The sequence below is a fragment of the Zonotrichia albicollis genome, chromosome 8, assembly GCF_047830755.1.
Source record: "Zonotrichia albicollis isolate bZonAlb1 chromosome 8, bZonAlb1.hap1, whole genome shotgun sequence".
NCBI classification, from domain to species: domain Eukaryota; kingdom Metazoa; phylum Chordata; class Aves; order Passeriformes; family Passerellidae; genus Zonotrichia; species Zonotrichia albicollis.
Genome location: NC_133826.1, coordinates 40,203,112 through 40,224,990, shown reverse-complemented (window position 1 = coordinate 40,224,990; position 21,879 = coordinate 40,203,112). Strand labels below are relative to the sequence as shown.

Here is a 21,879-nt window from a genome sequence, read left to right as displayed (position 1 = left end):
AGCTCAGTGAAGTCTACTTGGATGTTTTGAAAGGGCCTTAAGGCTAGTTCTCACCCTCCCCTGGGTGTTTTCCTCATGATTTTCTTATTTACTTGGTGACATATCACAAGCCATTCACTTGCTTAGCTATTCTGAAAATTCCTATGTAGCCCCAATCCCTTAAAAATTGATCACTTAGCACTTGTGTACCCTACTGTGTTGTTCCATGTACGCCTTCTAACATTTTCCTGGCAAAGGGTTTATTCAACATTTGCCTCCCATCTGCTAATCTCCACTTCCCTTCGTTATCTTTCTTGGCTCCTATTTTGAGTTCTTCCTCTTCTGTCCCACTGAATACAGGGACTTCTTGCATTTCTCTTATGGATGTTAATACCATTATTATTTTTTCTGTCTCTGATTCAGTTGCATTTTTAGCTTCTACATTGGCTAAATTAATCCCTCATGCCTGCTGAGTCGCCCCTTTTTATGTCCTTTAACATACACCACCACTACTTCCTCTGGTAATTGTAAGGTTTCTAACTCTTCTAAAAGAAATTTTTTGTGAATCAGCCCCTTTCCCTTTGAATTTAATAGCCCCCTCTCTTCCCAAATTTTTCTGAAGTTATGCACTACTCCAAAAGTGTATTTTCAGTCTGTATATATTCTTCCCTTTTTCTCTGCCAGTATTTCCAAAGCTCATTTTAGGGCATGTAGCTCCCACGCTTGGAGCTTACCAGTTGGAAGATAACCTTCTCTTTTCTATGGCTACCAATCCTTCATCCACTATAGCATACCCCAATACCCTGTGCCCCATTATTTCTCATGAAGATCCATGGATGTACAATTGTTTTCCACCCTGGAGTGGTTGATCTGTTAGGTCCTCTCTTCCTTTAGTTTGATAGTTTATAACCTCTAGGCAATTATGTATTTGTTCCTCATCTGGTTTTCCATACAAAAACTGGGGAGGGTTGAGTTGGTTACTCATGATAAGCTCTAAATCATTATCTATTAAGATGGCTTCATAATTTAACATACAGGAATCAGTGATCCATTTCTCAGCCTTTTGGCTCTGGATACTTCTAATTGAGTGTGGAGTGTATATTTTCAATTTTCCCCTAAGGGTTAATATCTTGATTTGAAAAGACAGCTGTGCACCAAGAAAGGCAGGAGCCTCCCTTAAAATGGAAAATGCAAACCCCTTTCCCACCAAATTATTATAATTTTGAAATTGCATGGGGGCTCTCAGGCAAAGATATGGGATGAGGATTAATAGTTCTTTATTAGGGAAGAAAATTAAACAAATGAACAATGCAGTAATACAAAACAGTACTGATAGAGTCAGAATATGACCTGACACCATGTTGGTCAGGGTGTTGGTAGCAGTCTGATTGAATGGTGGCTGCAGTGCTCCTGGAGTAGCAGATGTGGTTCTGTTGAAGCAGTGATCCTGTACAAGGATGTAGCCTTCCTCTGAAGATCCAGTGATGGTGTAGATAGGCCTGGTCTTCCTCTGGGAATCCAATGGAAAAGGCTGCTGCTCCTCTGGGAATCCAGAGGGAAAGGCTGTTCTGGTGTCCCAAAATCTCAGATTATATCCAGTTAGGAATGCTTGGCTCCTCCCTCTGGGTGGAGCATCTCACAATGGGATGATGTAATTTTGATCAGTCATGCAATGATATTCAACAGCCCATTAACAGCAGATGTCTTCCCAGATGGAGGACTGGTTTGTGGAGGAGATAAAGAAAAACTGCCCAATTAACAGAAGATAACTGCCACACCTCTAACAGAAGGGAATAGAACACACACATTACCTTGCAATCCAGGACATTATCCACCCCTTATTCTATTTCCATCTGCATCACAATGAAACCTTACACAGAGTTCTCACTTAAGAATAGGTTTCCCTGTGGTACACAACGGTTTTCTCCATCTTTCTGCATTACCCACCAAGTGTAACCAGGTCCTTCAACAAAACCAATCCCACGGATGGGTTTGTTTTTGCCTGAGGTGGGATTAATCCAAACCATCTTTCCTAAAATACCTTTCATATGTACCGCAGGGACTTTATCCCAATCCACTGTGTGCAAGGGTTCAGACTGGACAGGACCAACTCAATTGATATACCCTCTGGTGTTGACCATCCAGGTGGTCATGATGGGGATATGATATATCCATTCAATACCATGTTCCCGGTCCCACGTGTTGATGAGGCTGTTCTTGAAACGGGTCCCGTTGTAAACCTCAATTCTCTCAGGGTTGCCATGTCTCCACAGAACTTGCTTTTCCAGGCCCAGGCTGGTGTTCCAGGCAGTGCTGTGAGACACAGGGTAGGTCTCCAACTATCCCGTGATGGCTTCCACCACGGTCAGCACGTAGCGTTTGCCCTGGCATGTCTGGGGCAGTGTGATGGAGTCAACCTGCCAGGCCTCCCCATACTTGTACTTGGACCACCACCCATCGTATCACAGGGGCTTCACTCACTTGGCCTGTTTGATGGCAGCACACGTCTCTCAATCATGGATAACCTGAGCAATACTGTCCATGGTTAAATTCTCACCTTGGTCTCGCGCCCACTTATAGGTGGCATCTCTGCCCTGATGGCCTGAGGCATCATGGGCCCATCGAGCTAGGAATAACTCTCCCTTGTGTTGCCAGTCTAAGTCTATCTTAGACATCTCTATTTTTGCATCCTGATATACTTCTTTGTTGTTTCGTTGTTCCTCATGAGCCTGACTCTTGGGGACATGGGCATCTACATGGCCGACTTTCACAGGCAGCTTCTCCAACCAAGTTGCATTGTCTTTCTATTCATCAGCAGCCCAGATCGGTTTTCCCATACACTGCCAGCTGGCTTCTTTCCACATCTCCAGCAATCCCCACAGACCATTGGCTACCATGCATGAATCATGTAGAGGTAGAGCTTTGGCCACTTCTGTCTCTCAGCAATGTCTAGGGCCAGTTGAACAGCTTTGAGTTCAGCAAGTTGACTTGATCCACCTTCTTCTTCAGTGGCCTCTGCCACCTGTCGTGTGAGGCTCCATACGGCTGCTTTCCACTTCCGGTTCATCCCTATGTTGCAACAGGAACTGTCAGTGAAAAGAGCGTAGCATGTTTCCTCTGGGGGCAGTTGGTTATAGGGAGGAGCCTCTTCAGCACGTGTCACTGGTTCTTGTTCTTCATCTGTGACATCAAAATTCTCACCTTCGGGCCAATTTGTAATGACCTCCAAAATCCCAGAGCAATTCAGTTTACCTATATGGGCATGCTGAGTGATAAGAGTAATGCACTTGCTCCAGGTAGCACTGGTGGCATGGTGGGTGGTGGGAACCTTTCCATTGAACATCCACCCCGGCACCGGTAGTCGGGGTGCCAGGAGGAGTTGCACTTCTCTACCAATCACCTCCGAAGCAGCCTGGACTCCTTCATAGGCAGCCAAGATTTCCTTCTCTGTGGGAGTATAGTTGGCTTCAGACCCTCTGTAGCTTCGACTCCAAAATCCCAGTGGTCAACCTCGAGTCTCCCCAGGCACCTTCTGCCAAAGGCTCCAGGACAAGCCACTGTTCCCCAATGCAGAGTAGAGCATGTTCTTCTCCTCTGGTCCTGTCCTGACTGGGCCAAGGGCTACTGCATGAGCGATCTCCTGCTTAATCTGGATAAAGGCTTGTTGCTGCTCAGGGCCCTAGTGGGAAGTGTTCTTTTTGTGGGTTACCAGGTAAAGAGGGCTAACGATCCGATTGTATTCGGGAATGTGCATTCTCCAAAAGCCTATGGCACCCAGGAAAGCTTGTATCTCCTTCTTGCTGGATGGTGGAGACATTGCTGTGATTTTGTTGATGACCTCAGTGGGAATCTGACGCCATCCATCTTGCCATTTTACTCTCAGGAACTGGATCTCTCGGGCAGGTCCCTTGACTTTGTTCTTCTTGATGGAGAAGTCTGCTTCTAGCAGAATCTGTATGATCCTCTCTCATTTCTTAAAAACTTCCACGATTGTGTTCCCCCACACAATGATGTCATCGATGTACTGCAGTTGTTCTGGAGCCTCACCCTTTTCCAGTGCAGCCTGGATCAGTCCATAGCAGATGGTGGGGCGATGCTTCCACCCCTGGGGCAGTCGGTTCCAGGTATACTGCACTCCCCTCCATGTGAAAGCAAACTGAGGCCTGCATTCAGCTGCCAGAGGAATGGAGAAAAATGCATTGGCAATGTCTGTAGTGGCGTACCACTTTGCTGCCTTGGACTCAAGCTCGTACTGGAGCTCTAATATGTCCGGCACGGCAGCACTCAGTGGTGGAGTCACTTCATTCAATGCACAATAGTCCACAGTCAATCTCCATACTCCTTAAAATTTCTCCACAGGCCAGATGGGGCTGTGGAATGATGAGTGGGGCTTGCGGACCACCCCTTGGCTCTCCAGCTCTTGGATCATCTTATGGATGGGGATCACAGCATCTCGAGTGGTTCTATACTGTCGTCGATACACTGTGGAAGAGGCAATTGGCACCTGTTGCTCTTCTCCCATCAGGAATCCTACTGCAGATGGATTCTCAGACAACCCAGGCAAGGTGTTCAATTGCTGGATGCCCTCTGTCACTACAGCTGCTATCCCAAATGCCCACCTGAGTTCTTTTGGGTCTTTGAAGTACCCACTTCGAAGGTAGTCTATGCCCAAAATACATGGGGCCTATGGGCCAGTCATGATAGGATGTTTCTTCCACTCATTCCCAGTCAGGCTCACATCAGCTTCCAGCAAAGTGAAATCCTGGGATCCCCCTGTCACACCAGCAACAGAAACAGACTCTGTCCCCACGTCTCGACGGAATTAATGTACATTGCGCACCAGTATCAACTAAAGCTTTACACTCTTGTGGTTCTGATGTGCCAGGCCAACAAATCCACACAGACCAGAAAACACGATTTTCCCTGGCCTCTACCTGGCTAGAGGCAGGGCCCCTCTAAGCCTGGTTGTCATTCTTTCCCTGGGCATATGTCTTGTATGTTCCTTCAAGGGGCGCGGACATGTTGTCATCATCATACCTGGCAGTTCGGCTACAGGCAACTGGAGCTGCTTTCCTTCTGATGGCTTCCTTCAGTTCACGCACCCCTCATGCCAGAACAGCAGTAGGTTTCCTATCCCACCTTCTCATGTTTTCCCCACAATAACGCAGGTAGAACCACAGCTCAACTCGTGGGGTGTACCTTCTCTCTCCGTCTGGGAAACATCTGCCTTGGATACCAGAATCTCTGATCTGTACTGCCGAGATTTAGAGAAGGTTCTTCTTTAATCTCCTCTCTGAGCTTCTTATGATTCTCCTCTATCTTGTCTTCTGAGTTTTGCAGACGTGTTTCCACTGCTGCGATTCTGGCATGTGTTGGGCCATGCACAGCGTCTGCATATGCTCAGAGCTTCTTTGCCATATCCAGCATAGTCTCCTCACCATCATCCCGCTTCATTATGGCTAAAGCAGAAGCATATTCTCGTGGTCCAAGTCGTACAAGTTTCCTCCACATCACAGATGTGCATGGTACCAAGTCTGGATTCTTGGTTGTCACCTCATCTGTAAAGATGATCTCTGCCACGGCGATTTCTCTCAGGTGTTGGATCCCTTGCTCTATGGTCTTCCACTGAGTTGGTTGCATATAAAGATCATCTGCACACAGGTATCTTTGTGCAACACTGTCCAAGACCCGTGCCCAGAGGCTGTGTGGATTAGCCCCCCTCATCATTCCTTGGTCAATAACAGGATCCTGTGACAGGGATCCCAAATGCCTGGCTTCAGTGCCATCCAGAATTGTAGCCTCACCTGCAGCATCCCAGAGACGGACCAGCCAACTAATTATGGATTCATCAGGTCATCGGGTGTAATCCTTCCGTAGGCCACGAAGGTCCTTCAGGGAAAAGGACTCAATATTTGCGTCTGATCTTGCACGTGCTGCTTTGACTCCTGACTTTATGTCAGGAGGCATCGAGGTTCCTTCTCCTGTATAACCATCATCATCATCATCCACTGGTCGATTAGTTTTTCCCATGCGTTTCCCACTTCTAGTACTGGTAGCAACAGCCATGGGTTTAGATGCTGGCTTAGGCTCACTGTCTGGTCTGGCTGCTGGCTTCGAGCTTGGGCTGTTGGCTACAGCTTGAGTGACTGGGATAGCTGATTTATCTCCCTGCCCCCCTGCCTCTGTCTACTGCCCTACACTATCTAACACAGTGTGATAAGCATAGGCCAGGGCCCAGCTTATTGCAATTAGCGTTTTCTCCTTAGAATCATCATGGCACTTCTCTTTTAGGTATTTCTCCACCTCAGCTGGGTTCGGGTTTTGTTCCCATGGAAAATCCCAGTCTACAGGATCAGAAAATTCCTTCAAGGTTTGGCCTATATTTTCCCATTCTCCACACCACTCAGGATTTTTCACACCTGCATCTGCTTCTGGGTCAGGCGTCTCACCAGCTCCTCTGGATATCTCAGCCCTCATTCTAGAGAAGCTGCAGACCATACAGAGGAAGCTTACCAGATTAAATATCAGAAAGATGGTCTCTTTAACATTCAGGGGAAACTGAACATTCTCAAAAAGTGACATAACCGATCCAAAGGAGAAGAAGGAAAGGGAAGGCTGGAAAGTCTTATTCTCGGCTCCTCCTCTAACAAACTGAGTGTAATTACTAATAAATTCCCAAAACGTACTACTGGAATTGGGATGAAGGGTAGGATGAAGAAACCATAAACCATACATGTCATAAACAGAGGCCAGTATCTTTGTAAACGCTTTATAAATCATTATCACAGAGGCCAGCACAACAGCTATTCCAATCCGTACCCCTCTACCGTAAAACTTGCATGTTATGGACAATAATCCTAGTGACCAGAAAGGTATTGAAACCTCAAAAAGGTCTAGAGCCCAGAGCCACACTAAGGCTTTCACTCCCAGAGATAGCACGGACTCAAGTAGCATGGGTACTGACTGCTTTAACAACAACAAACACACAATTAATAGAGCTTTTTTCCACCTTTTCCAGCTGCGCATTGGGCAATTCATGTATTTGTCCAGGTTTAGAGCAAATTTGGGGAAGAATCCCCCAAAGGATCTCTGGTGGGAAAAGCAGATCCAATCGGCCCCTCCCCCCAACTGGTCTGGGAGGAAAAAATACCTCCTTGGAGGAAGGTGGAAAAAAACTGTTTATTAAAGAATAAAACCAAAACAATATCCAAAAATGAGACCCCTTGCCACTCTAAAACAGATAAAAAACTGAGAAAACCCCGTCCCTGGGTTTTAGCTCACTCAGTCTCTGATCAGTCTCTCTGGTGCTGGAATTGTCGCAGGCCAGGCCCGGCCCGGTGGGCCAGAGATGGGAGCTACCAGTGCTCTCCTGGGTGTTCAGTCCAGAGCAGGTTTCAAGAGGTCCAAAGAAAAAGAAAAGAAACACAGTCCAGGGAACTTCTTTGCCTCAGCTAGCTAACACTAACTAAAAAGCAAAAGAAGAGCTCTGTCCCGCTGTCTGTCTGCAGACAACACAGTCAGGAGCAGGAATGTGGGGGAGTGGAGTACAGTGTCTGAAAACAAACTGCGCGCTTCTTCTCTCCCCCCCTTCACTCTCTGGAACACCCTTAAAGGTGCAAAACTTATTATTCAACATAAACAGAATGAGATGATTGGGGATAAAAGCATCATATAGTCAACCCAGGACAGTACCTTATGGGGAAGAGCCACCAGAACACCCCAAATCAATTATGGGACTTGGGTGCATATTGTAAGGACACAGTGGCAAAATGGGCAATAAATGTCTTGCATTTCCCCAACCCACCTGCAATCCCATGCAGGTGAAACTGTCGTTGTCCCTGCCAATCCTGGGCAAGGTCCCTTGAAGCAATGATGAAACCGCCAGGCCCAGCACAATCCAAAATCCTGGAGAGCACTGGCCTATCCATCAGCTAACCCCAGCTAATGTGACTGACACAGAGAGCCCTGAATTTCATGGTCCCTGTTTGGGCGCCAAATGTCTCAGTGAGGGTGTCTGCGACAAACCTCTCTGGTTCGATGCCTTCAGGGCAAAGGTGGCAAAAATTAAAAGGAGCAGGATCAATGGAGTTTTTTAAAGGGAACTTTAATAACAGGGCGAAAAACAATAAACATGGAGAAATCAAGAACAGTATGAGGGGCAGGATCCAAAGACCCAAGACAACGGGGAAGGAACAACATGTACACTTAGGAGTAGAACACTCTAGAACAATAAGCATAGAGGGACAACAAGTAACCAGTAAGGAAGCAGAACTTGGACAACTTAGCATAATAACACAAAAGACTTATGAGGGACCTCTCAAATGCACCCTAAGTAAAACAAATTTTTCTCAGGGTTTGAGCTCACACTCAGTTCTTTCAGGGTAAAATCTGGCTGACTCTGAGTGACAGCTGGGCTAACCCACACCGCTGATTCACATTGGCCCCTTGGGACCATGCGGCCCAACAGAGCCACAATAATGTCCTTGGTTCCACGAGGGTCTACAGTGTCACATTGGTCCCTTGTGTCACAGTGTCACATAGTGCTCTGCAGTGTCACAATGGCCACTTCATTTCACAAGGCTCCCAAGTGTCACATTGGTCTCAATAGGAAGGAAACCACGGAGGCCCCATGTTTCAGGAGCTGATGAGCAGCAACCATCAGAGGTTAAGGCAAGCCTGATCATTCTGTCCGGGCAAGTTTGCTTGGAGCAACCCTTGTGTTATGAACTGAACGAGGCCAAACTTTCTCTGGAGAAAGAGGTTCTCGTTTATTAAAAGAGCTACAAGAAACTGAGTACCTAGGATAAGCCCGAGCGCCCACACAGTGACCCAAAACCAGAACAGTGCACTACCCCCAAGTGCACTGGGTTCCCCCAGAAAGCAAGTTTTCAGAAACAAGAACCTTGACCTAATTTAACTCCCCCCATTTATAGCCCCCTTGGAGTCCAGGATTGGTCCATTTTGAATCCGCATGGTGATTGGTCAATTTCCAGTCTTCCCATTGGTCTTTAACACCATTCATTCTGGACCAATCATTTCTGCAGGGCTTCGAATGATTGGTCAGGTCTTCCATCCAATCCCTCTTCATCCTCACCTTGTCTCGCCAGAACGCCCTTACACCAAACGCAGGACCCTTCTCTTAGAACATTCTAATAACCCCCCACTCTTAACATAATACAATGATTATAACGTAATAATACAATCTAATTGAACTATACTCTAATTGAATATAATTTGACTTTTACTTATAAAAACTTGGATATTTGAAATTATGAATGAAGTGTCCTAATTTCAGGCATTTGTGTCTACAGAAAAGGGATGGTTTTCCTCCATAAAAAGAAAAGCACAAAGCCCTTTCCAGTGTTTGGAAAATAGGTGAGTGCTAGCACTCAGGAGCCAAAGACCAGCCAGACCTGTCTGTCCTGGCAGCTTTTCTCTGGGAGCAATCCTTGGATACTCAGAAATTTGGAGGTGGAATCCTAATATTGGCCATGGAAGCCTGGAAAAAATGGACAGTTCTTTTCCATACAAAGGAAAGCCCAGAGTCCCGGTGTTTCAGGGGCAGATGGGAGCAGCCTTCCACATTCCAAGGTCAGCCAGACCTGTCATGTGAGCCCTGGGAGGCCAAGGCAGCCATACCTATTTCATGTTCCCTTGCTTCTGCAGGGCCCTGCAGTGCCGCAGCAGCTCCTTGCTTCCATGAGGCCTTGCAATGTCACAATGGTTCTCTTGCTTCCATGATGACCTCTGGTGTCATAATGGTCCCTTGATTACACAAATTCTTAAGGATCTTAACAGTCTCCATGTTTCCACAAGGCCTCACAGTGTCCTAATGGCCTTTGGGTTCCATGAAGCCCCACTGTGTCACCATTGCCCCTTGGTTCCATTGAGGCCCAGTAGTGCAACAATGATCCCCTTGTTTCCACAACTTCCCATAGTGTCACAATGGCTCTTGTGCTTCCATGAGCCCCTGCAGGATCACAATGCCCCTTTGGTTCCATGGGGCCCCACAGTGTCACAGTACTCTCCATGATTCCATGGGGCCCCACAGTGTCACAGTACTCTCCATGATTCCATGGGGCCTTGCTATGCTCTGCATGGATCCATGGTGCCCTGCAGGATCACAACGGCCCTTTGGCTCCACAAGGCCCTGAAATGCAGCAATGGCCTCTTGGTTTCACAAAGCCCTGCTGCTTCACACTGGCCCCTTGGGACCATGTGGCCCAACAGATCCACAATGATGTCCTTGGTTCTGTGAGGCCGCACACTGTCACAGTGGCTCCTGGGATCCATGGTACCCTGCAGGGTCACAATGTTCCCCTTAGTTTCACAAGTTCCTACAGTGTAACAGGTTCCACAAGGGCCAGCAGTGTCACCATGGTCCGTTGGTTCCACAATCCTCTGCAGTGTCACAATGCTGTCCAAAGGAAGGGAACAACTGAGCCCCAGTGGTGCAGGGGCAGATGAGAGGCAGTCGCCAGAGGCCAAGTCTAGCCAGACTTGACTGTACGGGCAGATTTTGTCTGGGAGTAACCCTTGGATAGAGAGAATTTTAGATGCAGAATCCTGATTTTGGCCATAGGTGCCTAGACAAGAAAGACAGTTCTTTCCCATAGGAATAAAAGCACAGAGCCCCAGTGCGTCATGGTCAGATGGGAAGTGGCCCTTAACATGTCACATTCAGTGGGACCTGTCAGACAGCCCCCAGGAGTCCAAACAGGCAGACCTGTTCCATGACTTCATGGGTCCTAAGACTCTCACAATGGTCTCCTTGATTCCATGAGGTCTGGCAATGTTACAATGGTTTCTTGGTTTCATGAGCTCCAACAGAATCACAGGAGTCCACTGGCCCCACGCAGCTCCACTGTGAAACAATGCCTCCTTGTTTCTGTTTTAAATCAATCACAATCAAACCACAGTTTGATCACTGATCCTTGCTTCCATAGGGCCCATGATTTGCACAATGGTCTCCTTGATTTCATGATTCCTGGATTCCACAGTCTCACCATCGTTTCCTTGGTTCTCCATTGTCACAACTGATCAATGGTTCCATGATGTTCCGTAGTGTCACCGTGGTCGCTGTCAGAGGCTGGATGAGATTGGTGTCCCGAGACACCTTGGGATGCTCGCAATGTCCATGTGGGGCCAGGGCCTGGTCAGGCCTTGGTTTGTGGTGGGACAGAGCCCAGCCCCCAGCTCTGGCCTGGCAGAGCTGTCAATCACACAGCGGGGGCAATGTTAACCCAGCTCTGATTAGCCCAGCTGTTAATAAATCAATCAATCACACACTAGCAGCTGGTGCTACCCTGATTCTGATTGGACAAGCAAATGGCAGTTCCACCCTAGAGGCAGGCCCATGAAGGCCCAAGGGGTTAAAAGCTGAGGCACAAGACCAGCCCAGGGCCTGCATCCTGCCTTCTCCTGGGGTTCCTCTGTTAGCGATGCTGGAACCCAAGCAGTTGGTACTTATGTGCGTGTCTTTCTATGGATCTTCTGCCTTTCTGTTGTTCTTTATTTCTTCTCCATCTAATCCTACTTACCTGGAACATTTTTGGGTAACTTCACATGTTAGGGGATAAGGGATTTTAGGTTAAATGTGTTGTAATCCAGGGCACAGGGAATATTTCTCTGCCTGCTCTGAGGGATCCTGACCCCCAGAGAAACACTGCCTTTAACCTTTGCCCATGGAGAGGACTTCCAGGACTTTGAGATAGATTAGAATTTACCAAAGTGTGAAATAAATTAGAGGGTAGTATACTTTGTCCCTTGGGTAAGAAATTTAGGTTTTGGAATTTTTAGTATAGTGTAGATAGGAAGCAAGATGGAGGAATTTGTGTGTAGTCCCTCTCTTCTTCTTCATCTATTCCATTTTCTTCAGTGTTGGTGGCAGAGGGTGGCAGATTCGTGAAGGAAAGCACAATGTAGAAGTTATGTGGACAATCAAGGGATGAATTATGTGTCGATAAGTAGAAATAATGTATGTTTTAAGAGTTAATTGGATGAGACAACTTTAAGAGACCTTGAAACCGTACATTTTAGAGCCATTTTGCGGTGCTTTTCCAGCAAGATGAGCTTGGTGTAGACAGCATGCAAAACTTTAGATACGATAACAACAAACAAGAAGGTGAAGACCAAAGAAGTCCTGTGCATCTCTTTTTACCTGGCACAGAACTGCTACACAAGTGTTTTTTTCCATCCGGGCAGCTCCCAGAAGAGCCCAAAATCAAACAAACATTAATAACTGGTAGCCTGACGATGTTTGTAATAAGTTGGCTTTTTTTCCATGAAGTTGTTTACCTAAGGGTGTTGTCTTAATTGGCAATCATGTGAAATGTGTTGATTAAATGACCAGAGAGGTCCACCTGTAGCAAAGCACGATACAAAAGAAGAGAATTGAAAAATTAGGTGGCATTTAGCCCGTAGCCTTCTGATCTGAGCCTGTGTCATCTCTGACTCAACGGAGACATTTGGGGATCTATGGCGGCTACTGGGAATCCTTTCTGCACCTCGTGACCCAACAGGAGCTTCTCTAATAAACGTTGCCTGAAGCTCCAACTTTCCCCATGACAGAAACCCCTGTGAGTGTTGGGGAGATCCCAGCTCTTTGGCAGCCTGGAGACTCCTGGGATGTCACCGTGGAGCCCCCATGAGTGCCTGTGACAGATTGGTGCCTTTGCAGCCCAAGGTCCTCTGGGATGTCACCATGGAATGGCTGTGACTGCCTCTGACCACAGGGCTCTTTAGCATTGCCAGAAAGCCCTGGGAGGTGTCCATGGAGCCCCTGTCTCTGCCTGTGACATTCCAGCTCTGGAACAGCCTGGAGACTCCTGGAAAGTCCCTATGGAACCTCTCTGAGGGCCTGTGACAAATCTGATCCTTAGTAGGCAACCATAACCAGCATCCTGTTGTTCTGTTCAGTTTCCATGGCAACCATCCCCAGCCCCCTGTTGCTATGTCCCTTGGCAGCTCCATGGAGACCCCATGCCGGGGTGGTTGCCATGGACAACAGCTCAGGCCTGCAGCCAGAGCCCGTTGCCATGGCAACCATTGGCAGCCCCATCCCCAGTCTCATGGGATCCCAGAACCACAGAATTGGCTGAGCTGGGAGGCACCCATCAGGATCCTCCAGTCCAACTGCTGGCCCTGCACAGGACACCCCAACAATGCCAGCCCGGGCCTGGCAGCGCTGTCCAAACGCTGCTGCAGCTCAGAGAGCCCTGGAGCTGGGACCCTTCCCTGGGGAGCCTGGGCAGGGCCCCAGCAGCCTCTGGGCAAAAACCTTTTCCTGACATCCAACCTGAGCCTGCCCCGACTCAGCTGCAGCCGTTCCCTCCACTCCTGTCCCTGGGCACCAGAGGGAAGAGGTTCCCACAGCCCCAGCCAGGGACCCGCTCCCAAGGCTGTTGCCATGGCCACCAGGGCTGGCACCAGCTGGGATGCTCGGTTTCCATGGGCCGGGGTTCAGGAATGGGATTGCCCAATTTCCTGCTTCCGCTAAAACCGCGCTGCCCTCACTGCCCTCCTGCCTCCCATGGAAAGCACAAAAGACAAAGATTCCGGGCTGAGATAAGAACAATTTACTGAGAACAGCAACAAGATAAGGAACAAATGGAACAGAAATTATATTGATAACAGAATGGATAAGAAAAACTATTTACAGGGAAAACTAAACACAATTCACTGGGTCTGCCTGGCCACAATTTTTCCTGCCTGGAAATTTCACCCTTCTCTTCAGGGAGAGAGAGTCCCTTTCCTGCCCCAAGCAATGACCTGATGTGGGAATAAATGTAATGACAGGGCCATGGCCAGACCCTCATATTCTTCCATCCCACATCATATCATTGGCAGGGGCAGGAAAAGGTACAGCTTTCTTCCCAGATGGATCACAGGGAAAATGGGTTCCCAGGGCTCTTCCCAACGTGGGTTGTCCCATGGGGGATAAAGCTGGAGCAGTGCATGAACTCTTCCTGCAGTTGGGGCATGTGCAGGATTTCTTTTACTGGTGAGTCCGTTGGTGTCTGGTCAAGTGAGAGCTGCTGGTGAAGCTCTTCCCACACTGGGGACACTTGTAGGGCCTCTCCCCAGTGTGGATGCGCTGGTGGGTGATCAGGGTGGAGTTGTGCTTGAAGCCCTTCCTGCAGTCAGGGCAGCGGAAGGGCCTCTCAACCGTGTGAATCTGCTGGTGCTGGACGAGATGAGAACTGGTGTGAAACTTCTTCTGACACTCAGGGCACTTGTAGGACTTCTGCCCAGTGTGGGTCATTTGGTGGATGATCAGTTGTGGCCTCCTACTAAAGGTCATCCCACATTCCCCACACTTGTATGGCCTTTCCCCAGTGTGGATCCTCTGGTGGCAGCTCAAGAGAGACTTCTGCCTGAAGCTCTTCCCACATTCCCCACATTCATAGGGCCGTTTACTGGTGTGGGTCTTCTGGTGGGAGATCAGGTTAGAGTTGTGGCTAAAGCTCATCCCACATTCCCCACACTCGTAGGGCCTCTCCCCAGTGTGGGTCCGCTTGTGCCTGATGAGGTGGGAGCTGCGCTTGAAGCCCTTCCCGCAGCTAGGGCAGAGGAAGGGTCTCTCATCCGTGTGAATCCGTTCATGCAGGAGAAGATCAGAGCTGGTGTGAAACCTCTTCTCACACTCAGGACACTCGTAGGGCCTCTCCCCAGTGTGGATGCGCCGGTGGGTGACAAGGGTGTAGTTACGCTTGAAGCCCTTCCCACACTCAGGGCAGCGGAAGGGCCTCTCATCGGTGTGAATCTGCTGATGCTGGAGGAGAGTGGAGCTGGTCCGAAACCTCTTGTGACACTGGGCACACTCGTAGGGCTTCTCCCCAATGTAGATGCGTTGGTGGGTGATGAGGGCGGAGCTGTAGCTGAAGCCCTTCCCACACTCGCCACACTCGTAGGGCCATTCCCCAGTGTGGGTCATCTGGTGGCTCATCAGGGTGCTGCTGTGCCTGAAGCTCTTCTCACACTCTGAGCACTTGTAGGGCTTCTTCTGATCATGAAGCTGCTCATGGACCACCAGGTCTGAGCTTTGGCTGAAGCTCCGTCCACCTTCATGGCTCAGGGTGGGTCTTTCCTTCTGAGAGCACCCTGGACTGGATTTGGAGCCCCTCTTCCTGTGGGATCTCTGAGGCATTTCCTCCCAGTTCGAATTCTGCACCGTAGCACTGCTCAAAACGGCCTCATCCACAAGGTTCTGTTGGGGGAATTTGTCCTTCTTGGTCTCCATCCTCAGCTTCTTCTCTGGGGGAGAAAAGACAAGGAGAGGATGGGATTTGCCTCCGTGCCAGAGGGAAGGGGAAGGAGATCCCCCCAGTGCATCCCCGGCAGGACAGCGTTGGCAGCAGGGTTGTCCTGCAGCCAGGGGCTGTGCTGGGCTGGGAGATGGAGCAGAAGAGAGGGGGAAAGGGGCACTGACTTCCTCCTCACCTGCCTGGGTGCTCTGGGGCATCTTCCTCTTCCTCGCAGTCTCTCCCTCCATCTGGCTAAGTTTTAGGAACGGGAAATTCTGTTTTGGGAGGAAAACAAGAAAGGAGCACACTAAATTTTGCACCGGATTGAAGGCAAAAGAGGGGGAGAGTCTAAGTCAGAATTCCAATTCAAAAACAAAATTAGGATCAAGGCAATGATACAGAAACACTGCCTTAAACTCACAGAGTCAGGATATAACCTGACACCCTGTTGGTCAGGGTGGTGGCAGCAGTCCCTTTAAATGGTGGCTGCAGTCCTGTTGGAGTGATGAATGCGATTCTGTCCAAGAAGTGATGCTGTAGAAGGGTCTGGTCTTCCTCTGAAGGTCCAGTGGTGGTTATGGAGATCTTGTCCTCTGGGAATCCAGTAGGCAAGCTGCTCCTGGTGTTGAAAGCCTCAGCTTATATCCAGGTAGAAATGCTTGGTTCCTCCCCCTGGGCGGAGCATCCCATAATGGGATGATGGAATTTTATCAGTCCTGCAGTGACACTCAATGGCCCATTAGCAGAAGATATCATCCCTGAAGGGCATTATCAGGGCTGAGTCATGGAAGAGATAAAGAACACTGCCCCACCTGTTTATAGCAGTTGATGAAGTTGGGGATTGAAAACATGCATTTGGTTACATCTTGCATGGCAACCTGAAACAGTGGGGTAATCCCTGCTCAGGGGGTGAACACCACCCCCCTTACCCAAACTGGCTCAGGTGTAAAACCCCCACCCTGGGAAGGCCACACACACACAGGGGACAATGTCACACTTGCCCTGCTCCAGGTGAGATCTCTGTCCCTCTCACTCCCTTGCTCTCCCCCCCTTTTCTCTTTCTTTCCATCTCTCTCTCTACCTCACATTTACTGTTCAATAAAATCCACCTTGGATTTGGTCTTTTTAGCATCTTAATTGGGGCAGAGGAATCTCTCCAACAATTTTCTTAACCAGATTGCGACGTTATTTTGCCATAGTGAGTTCAGGGCACTGTTCCCTGACCCCAAGTGCCTTTGACACCAGCATGGTTCCCTCCTCTGAGGAGAGTGTGGTTCTCTCTGGAAGAACTCTTGGAAACTTGGACACAGCTTCCTCTGAGTCACTTATGGAAGAACTGATGAGGAAAATGGCTGTTGTTGGTTTGGATTGTAAAGAAAATATTTTGTTGTCCTTCCTTGAAAAATTTGTAAAAATCACTGGAGGAGAGGGAGCAAATGATACCAGCAAGATTGAAAAGGTTCGTTCACTCCAACATGAAAAACACAAGGCCGCTGAAAGTCCCAGAAGAAGCCCAGCTCAAGCAGCTAAATTCCCAAATAACTCCAGCCAGGGGTCTCCGGGAGGATTCTTTTGAGGAGTGTTCAGAGCCGGCAGATCCCGGACTTGAGCCCCGGATATCTCCAGGCTCCCTAAGAGGAGCTTTTTTGGGGGCAGAGGAGCCGTGATCGCCCCTTGGGAGGGTCCCGGGGGGTCCACATGGGGATGGCTCGGTACAAACAGGACAGGACATTGGTTTTGGAGATCCCCGTGGAACGGGGGACCCCCGGGGCGGGGAGAGGGGAAGGGGCGATACCAGAGCTGGGGGACCCCCGGCAGCCCGGAGATGAGGCGGGGATGGGACCCTCTGACCCTGACAGGAGTGTCCTGGGATGACTTCATGATGCCCGTACCCCCATCGGTCTGTTTAGCCCAGAAATGAGTTCTGCACCTTTAAGGCTGGTTCTGAGAGCAAAGCGAAGGAGGAAGAAGCTGCAGTTTATTTTCAGAAACTGCACTCACTCCTCTACATTCCAGCTCCTGGATGGACAGACAGCAGGACAGAGCTCTCCTTTGCTTTTAATCAGTTTTTAGGACTCTGAGGCAGAGAAGTTCCCTGGACTTTGATTTTTCTTTTTCTTTGGAGCTGTTTAAACCTGCTCTGGACTGAACAACCAGAACACCACTGGCAGGTCCCGCCTGAGGCCCACTGTGATGGACCTGGGTGGAGGCATTTCCAGTGCTGGACGGACTGATAAGAGACTGATAGTCACTTATCAGTGACTGATAAGACACTGATAAGACACTGAGTGGGCCGAGCTACAACCCAAGGAGGGACTTTCTGAATTTGTCATCTATTTTTGAGCAGCAGGAGGTTTTATTGCTTAATATTGTTCAAATTTTTTGTGCTGGTGAATGCTTTGCCTGTAAAATAAAGTTTTTTTAGACTTTTCTCCCCGGAAATATTTTCCTGGACTGGCTGAGGGTGAGGCTGCTGAATCGGCATTCTAGAGGAAACTCCTTTTGGAGGGTTTCAACCAAATTTGCCCAAAACCAGGACAGGGTGGTGGAAAGAAGGGGGAACCCCAAGTGGCTGGATTGAGGGGAGGCTGGAGAGGGGAACCTTGGGACCCCAGAACCTCCCAGAATCCTTAAGCAGGACCCTGTAGAGGAGGGATCCCCAGGACACATGGGATTCCCAGCAGCCCTGAGAGAGGGGACCACCAGAACCCCAGAGAGATGAGACTGGAAATGGGAAACTCCTGGAGGCTTTGTTTTTTTTATTCACCACTGATTTTTGGAGTTTTTATGCACAGCAAGTGACTTCTAGAGATAGACTTGGGTGGGAGGAATCCCCAACCCAAGGCATTCACACCTTGTTTTTCCCCAAACCAGGATTTCCCCCAAACCTTCCCACCGTGACACCCACCCTGTCTGGCTCTGGGTGAGCTCAGTCCCAAACCTGACCCAAATCCTGGTCTCAGTCTCACTCCATGTTTAGACACACTCACAGTTCTGTATTATTCTCATCCCAGTCCCAAACTCATCTATCCCAAACCCAACCCGAAAGTTAATCCCATGTCTAGCCTTAACCTCAATCCCAGCTCTAATCCAAATCTCAGCCCCAACTCCAAGTCCAGCCCCAATTCCAGGCCCTTCCTATATCGTCAGCCCCAAACCAAATCCCAGGTTCAGTCCTTCTGGGGGTTTGGGGGTGTCTCTGTCCCTCTGACCCCGATGATGTTTGGGTGGGGTCACAGCAGGGCTGAGAGGGACAGAGACCCCCCCGGCCTCCCCAGGTGTGAGAAGGTGGGAGAGCCCCCCCAGCCCCGAGCACCCTCAGCGGTGAGAGGGACACAGAGCCCCTGGTCCCCAGCCCTGCACAGGCATTGCCTGAGGCCAGAGGGATGGAGACCCCCCGAACATCCCCCAGGGTGAGGGGACAGAGACCCCCAAGCATCCCCTGGGCTGAGAGGGACAGAGACTGCCCCGAGCATGCCCTGGCACAGGGGTGAGAGGGAGGGAGACCCCCCAGGCATTTCTTGGGGTGAGAATGATGCAGACCCCCTGGGGAACAGCCTGGGGTGACAGGGACAGGGACAATCCCTGCAGAACGGCCTGGGGTGACAGGGACAGGAACAACCCCCCCAAACCCCTCCCAAGCATCCCCCAGGGCGAGAGGCACAGAGACCCCTTGAGCATCCTCTGGGCACTGGACAAAATAAACTTGGCAGAAATCAAACTTGACTCTGCAAAATCACTTTGAAGAATGAATGCTCTTCCCAATAGTAACTTGGGATGAAAGCGCAAACAAATTGCAAATATAAATAAACAGACAATCCAAGCAGTGATGTGGCAATTCCAATATTTATTGCTTCCTGCAGAGCTCCAGCTCAGCTGGTGGCCAGTTCTGATAACAGGAAAGTAGAAATTTGGCCCAATACAGATTATTAAAAGGAATGGAAAGTTCTGTGTAGCAGTCACAAAGGTGACGGGGATAAAGAGAAAAATGATTGTCACATTTGGTAATGCCCCCAAGCCTGGGAATTCAGGACTTGTTCGGAAGTTTATCTACTTGAGCTGGGCTTCTTCTGGGACTTTCAGCCGCCTTGTGTTCCTCACCATGGGGTGAATGAACCTTGTCAGTCTCACTGGTAACATTTGCTCCGTTTCCTCCTGTGAGTTTAACAACTTTATAAAGAAAGACAGCAAATTATTTTCTTTACAGTGGCCACCCATAAAAGCCATTTTCCTCATCATTTCTCCCATAAAGAAATAAAATTTTATAAGCTCCATAAGCTCCCCAGGAGGAAGGAGAGACAGTGTCCAAGAGTTCTTCCAGAGAGAACCACAACCTCATCAGTGGAGGGAGCCATGCTGTTTTCAAAGGCACTTGGGGTCAGAGAACAGTGCCCTGAACTCACTGTGCCAAAATAATATGGCAATTTGGTTAAGAAAATTGTTAGAGAGATGCCACTGCCCCAATTAAAGTACTAACGTGACGAAATCCAAAACGGATTTTATTGAACAGTAAATGTGAGGTAGAGAGATGGAAAGAAAGAGAAAAGATGAGTGACAAGGGACAGAGACCTCCCCTGGAGCAGGGCAAGTGTGATATTGTCCCCTGTGTGTGGGGGTTTTACACCTGAGCCAGTTTGGGTAAGGGGGGTGGTGTTCACCCCCTGAGCAGGGATTACCCCACTGTTTCAGGTTGCCATGCAAGATGTAACCAAATGCATGTTTTCAATCCCCATCTTCATCAACTGCCATAAACAGGTGGGGCAGGGTTCTTTATCTCTACCATGACTCAGCCCTGATAACGCCCTCCAGGGCAGATATCTTCTGCTAATGGGCCATTGAGTGTCTCTGCAGAACTGATAAAATTCCATCATCCCATTGTGGGATGGTCCGCCCAGGGAGATGATCTAAGCATTCCTGCCTGGATATAAGCTGAGGCTTGCAACACCAGGAGCAGCTTGCCTACTGGATTCCCAGAGCACAAAAGCTCCATAACCAGCACTGGACCTTCAGAGGAAGACCAGACCCTTCTACAGGATCACTGCTTTGACAGAATCACGTTCATCACTCCCACAGGACTGCAGCCACAATTTAATAGAACTGCAGCCACCACCCTGACCAACAGGGTGTCAGGTTATATCCTGACCCTGTCAGTTTAAGGCAGTGTTTCTGTATCATTGCCTTGATCTTCACTTTTGTTTAGAATTGCTAATTTGGTTTAGACCCTTTCCCAGGTTTTCCTTCAAACCTGTACAAAACTCAATGTGGTCATCCCTTGTTATTCTACCAAAACAGGATTTCCCATCCCCAAACCTTTGCCAGATGGAAAAGGAGGCTGTGAGGAACAAGAAGGATCCCCAGGACACCCTGGCAGGTGAGGAGGAAGTCAGAGCCCCTTTCCCCCTCTCTCCTGCTCCATCTCCCAGCCCAGCATGGCCCCTGGCTGCAGGACAACCCTGCTGCCAACACCATCCTACCGGGGATGCACTGGGGGGATCTCCTTCCCCTTCCCTCTGGCACGGAGGCAAATCCCATCCTCTCCTTGTCTTTCCTCCCCCAGAGAAGAAGCTGAGGATTGGGACCAGGGAGGACAAATCCCCACAGCAGAACGTCAAGGAAGAGGCCGTGATGAGAGACTCCAGGGCACAGGAATCCTACGGGGAGGAAAATCCCCACAGATTCCATAGGAAGAGAGGCTGCAAACCCAGTCCGGGGTGCTCTGAGGAGGAAAGACCCTCCTTGAGCCAGGAAGTTGGACAGAGCTTCAGCCAGAGCTCAGAGCTGGTGGTCCATGAGCAGCTTCATGATGGGGAGAAGCCCCACAAGTGCTTGGAGTGTGGGAAGAGCTTCAGGCAGGGTAGCAGCCTGATCAGCCACAAAGGCATCCACACCGGGGAATGGCTCTATGAGTGTGGGAAGGGCTTCAGCTACAGATCCGCCCTTGTGACCCACCAACGCATCCACACTGGGGAGAGGCCCTACGAGTGTCCTCAGTGTCAGAAGAGGTTTCAGACCAGCTCCAGTCTCCTCCAGCACCAGCAGATTCACACAGAGCAGAGGCCCTTCCACTGCCCTGACTGTGGGAAGGGCTTCAAGCACAACTCCCACCTCATCACCCACTTGTGCATCCACACTGGGGAGAGGCCCTACGAGTGTCCCCAGTGTGGGAAGAGCTTCACCCAGAGCTCTAACATGAGAAAACACCAACGGAGGTGCCACTAAGGGAAGCCCTGAGAGTGTTTCAGCTGCAGGAGGAGCTTTGTGAACTGGTCCAGCTTCATCCCCAATGGAAGTCTAATGTTAGGAAGAGCGCAGGTGATCCATGTTCCCTATGATCCATGCTGGGAAGACAACTGCCCCAATACCTTCCCCTGTCAATGACATGGGGTAGAACTGAAGAACATGAGGGTCTTTTCATGGCCCAGTCATTACATTTACTCTCACCTCAAGTTATTGCCAGGGGCAGGACAGGGACTCTCTCTCTCCCTGAGAAGAAGGGTGTCCCTTCCAAGTGGGGGGAGGCCAGGTGGGTCTCTGTCCCTCTCAGGCCTGCGGTGACTCCACCCAAACATCATCGGGGTCAGAGGGACAGAGACACCCCCAAACCCCCAGAAGAGCTGAACCTGGAATTTGGTTTGGGGCTGAGGATTTAGGAAGC

At 49.5% G+C, this 21,879-nt stretch overlaps 1 protein-coding gene across 1 annotated transcript; it reads right to left on the bottom strand.

Annotated features, from left to right (window-relative positions):
• Window positions 1-13,975: 13,975 nt before the first annotated feature.
• Window positions 13,976-15,220, bottom strand: LOC102062924 (uncharacterized). Its single transcript, XM_026799432.2, has one exon. The coding sequence runs from the start codon at window positions 15,218-15,220 to the stop codon at window positions 13,976-13,978; it is 1,245 nt and encodes a 414-aa protein (XP_026655233.2).
• Window positions 15,221-21,879: the final 6,659 nt, after the last annotated feature.

Coding starts and splice junctions, on each gene's coding strand:
- LOC102062924 (XM_026799432.2), bottom strand. CDS start 15,220: ATGGAGACCAAGAAGGACAAATTCCCCCAACAGAACCTTGTGGATGAG.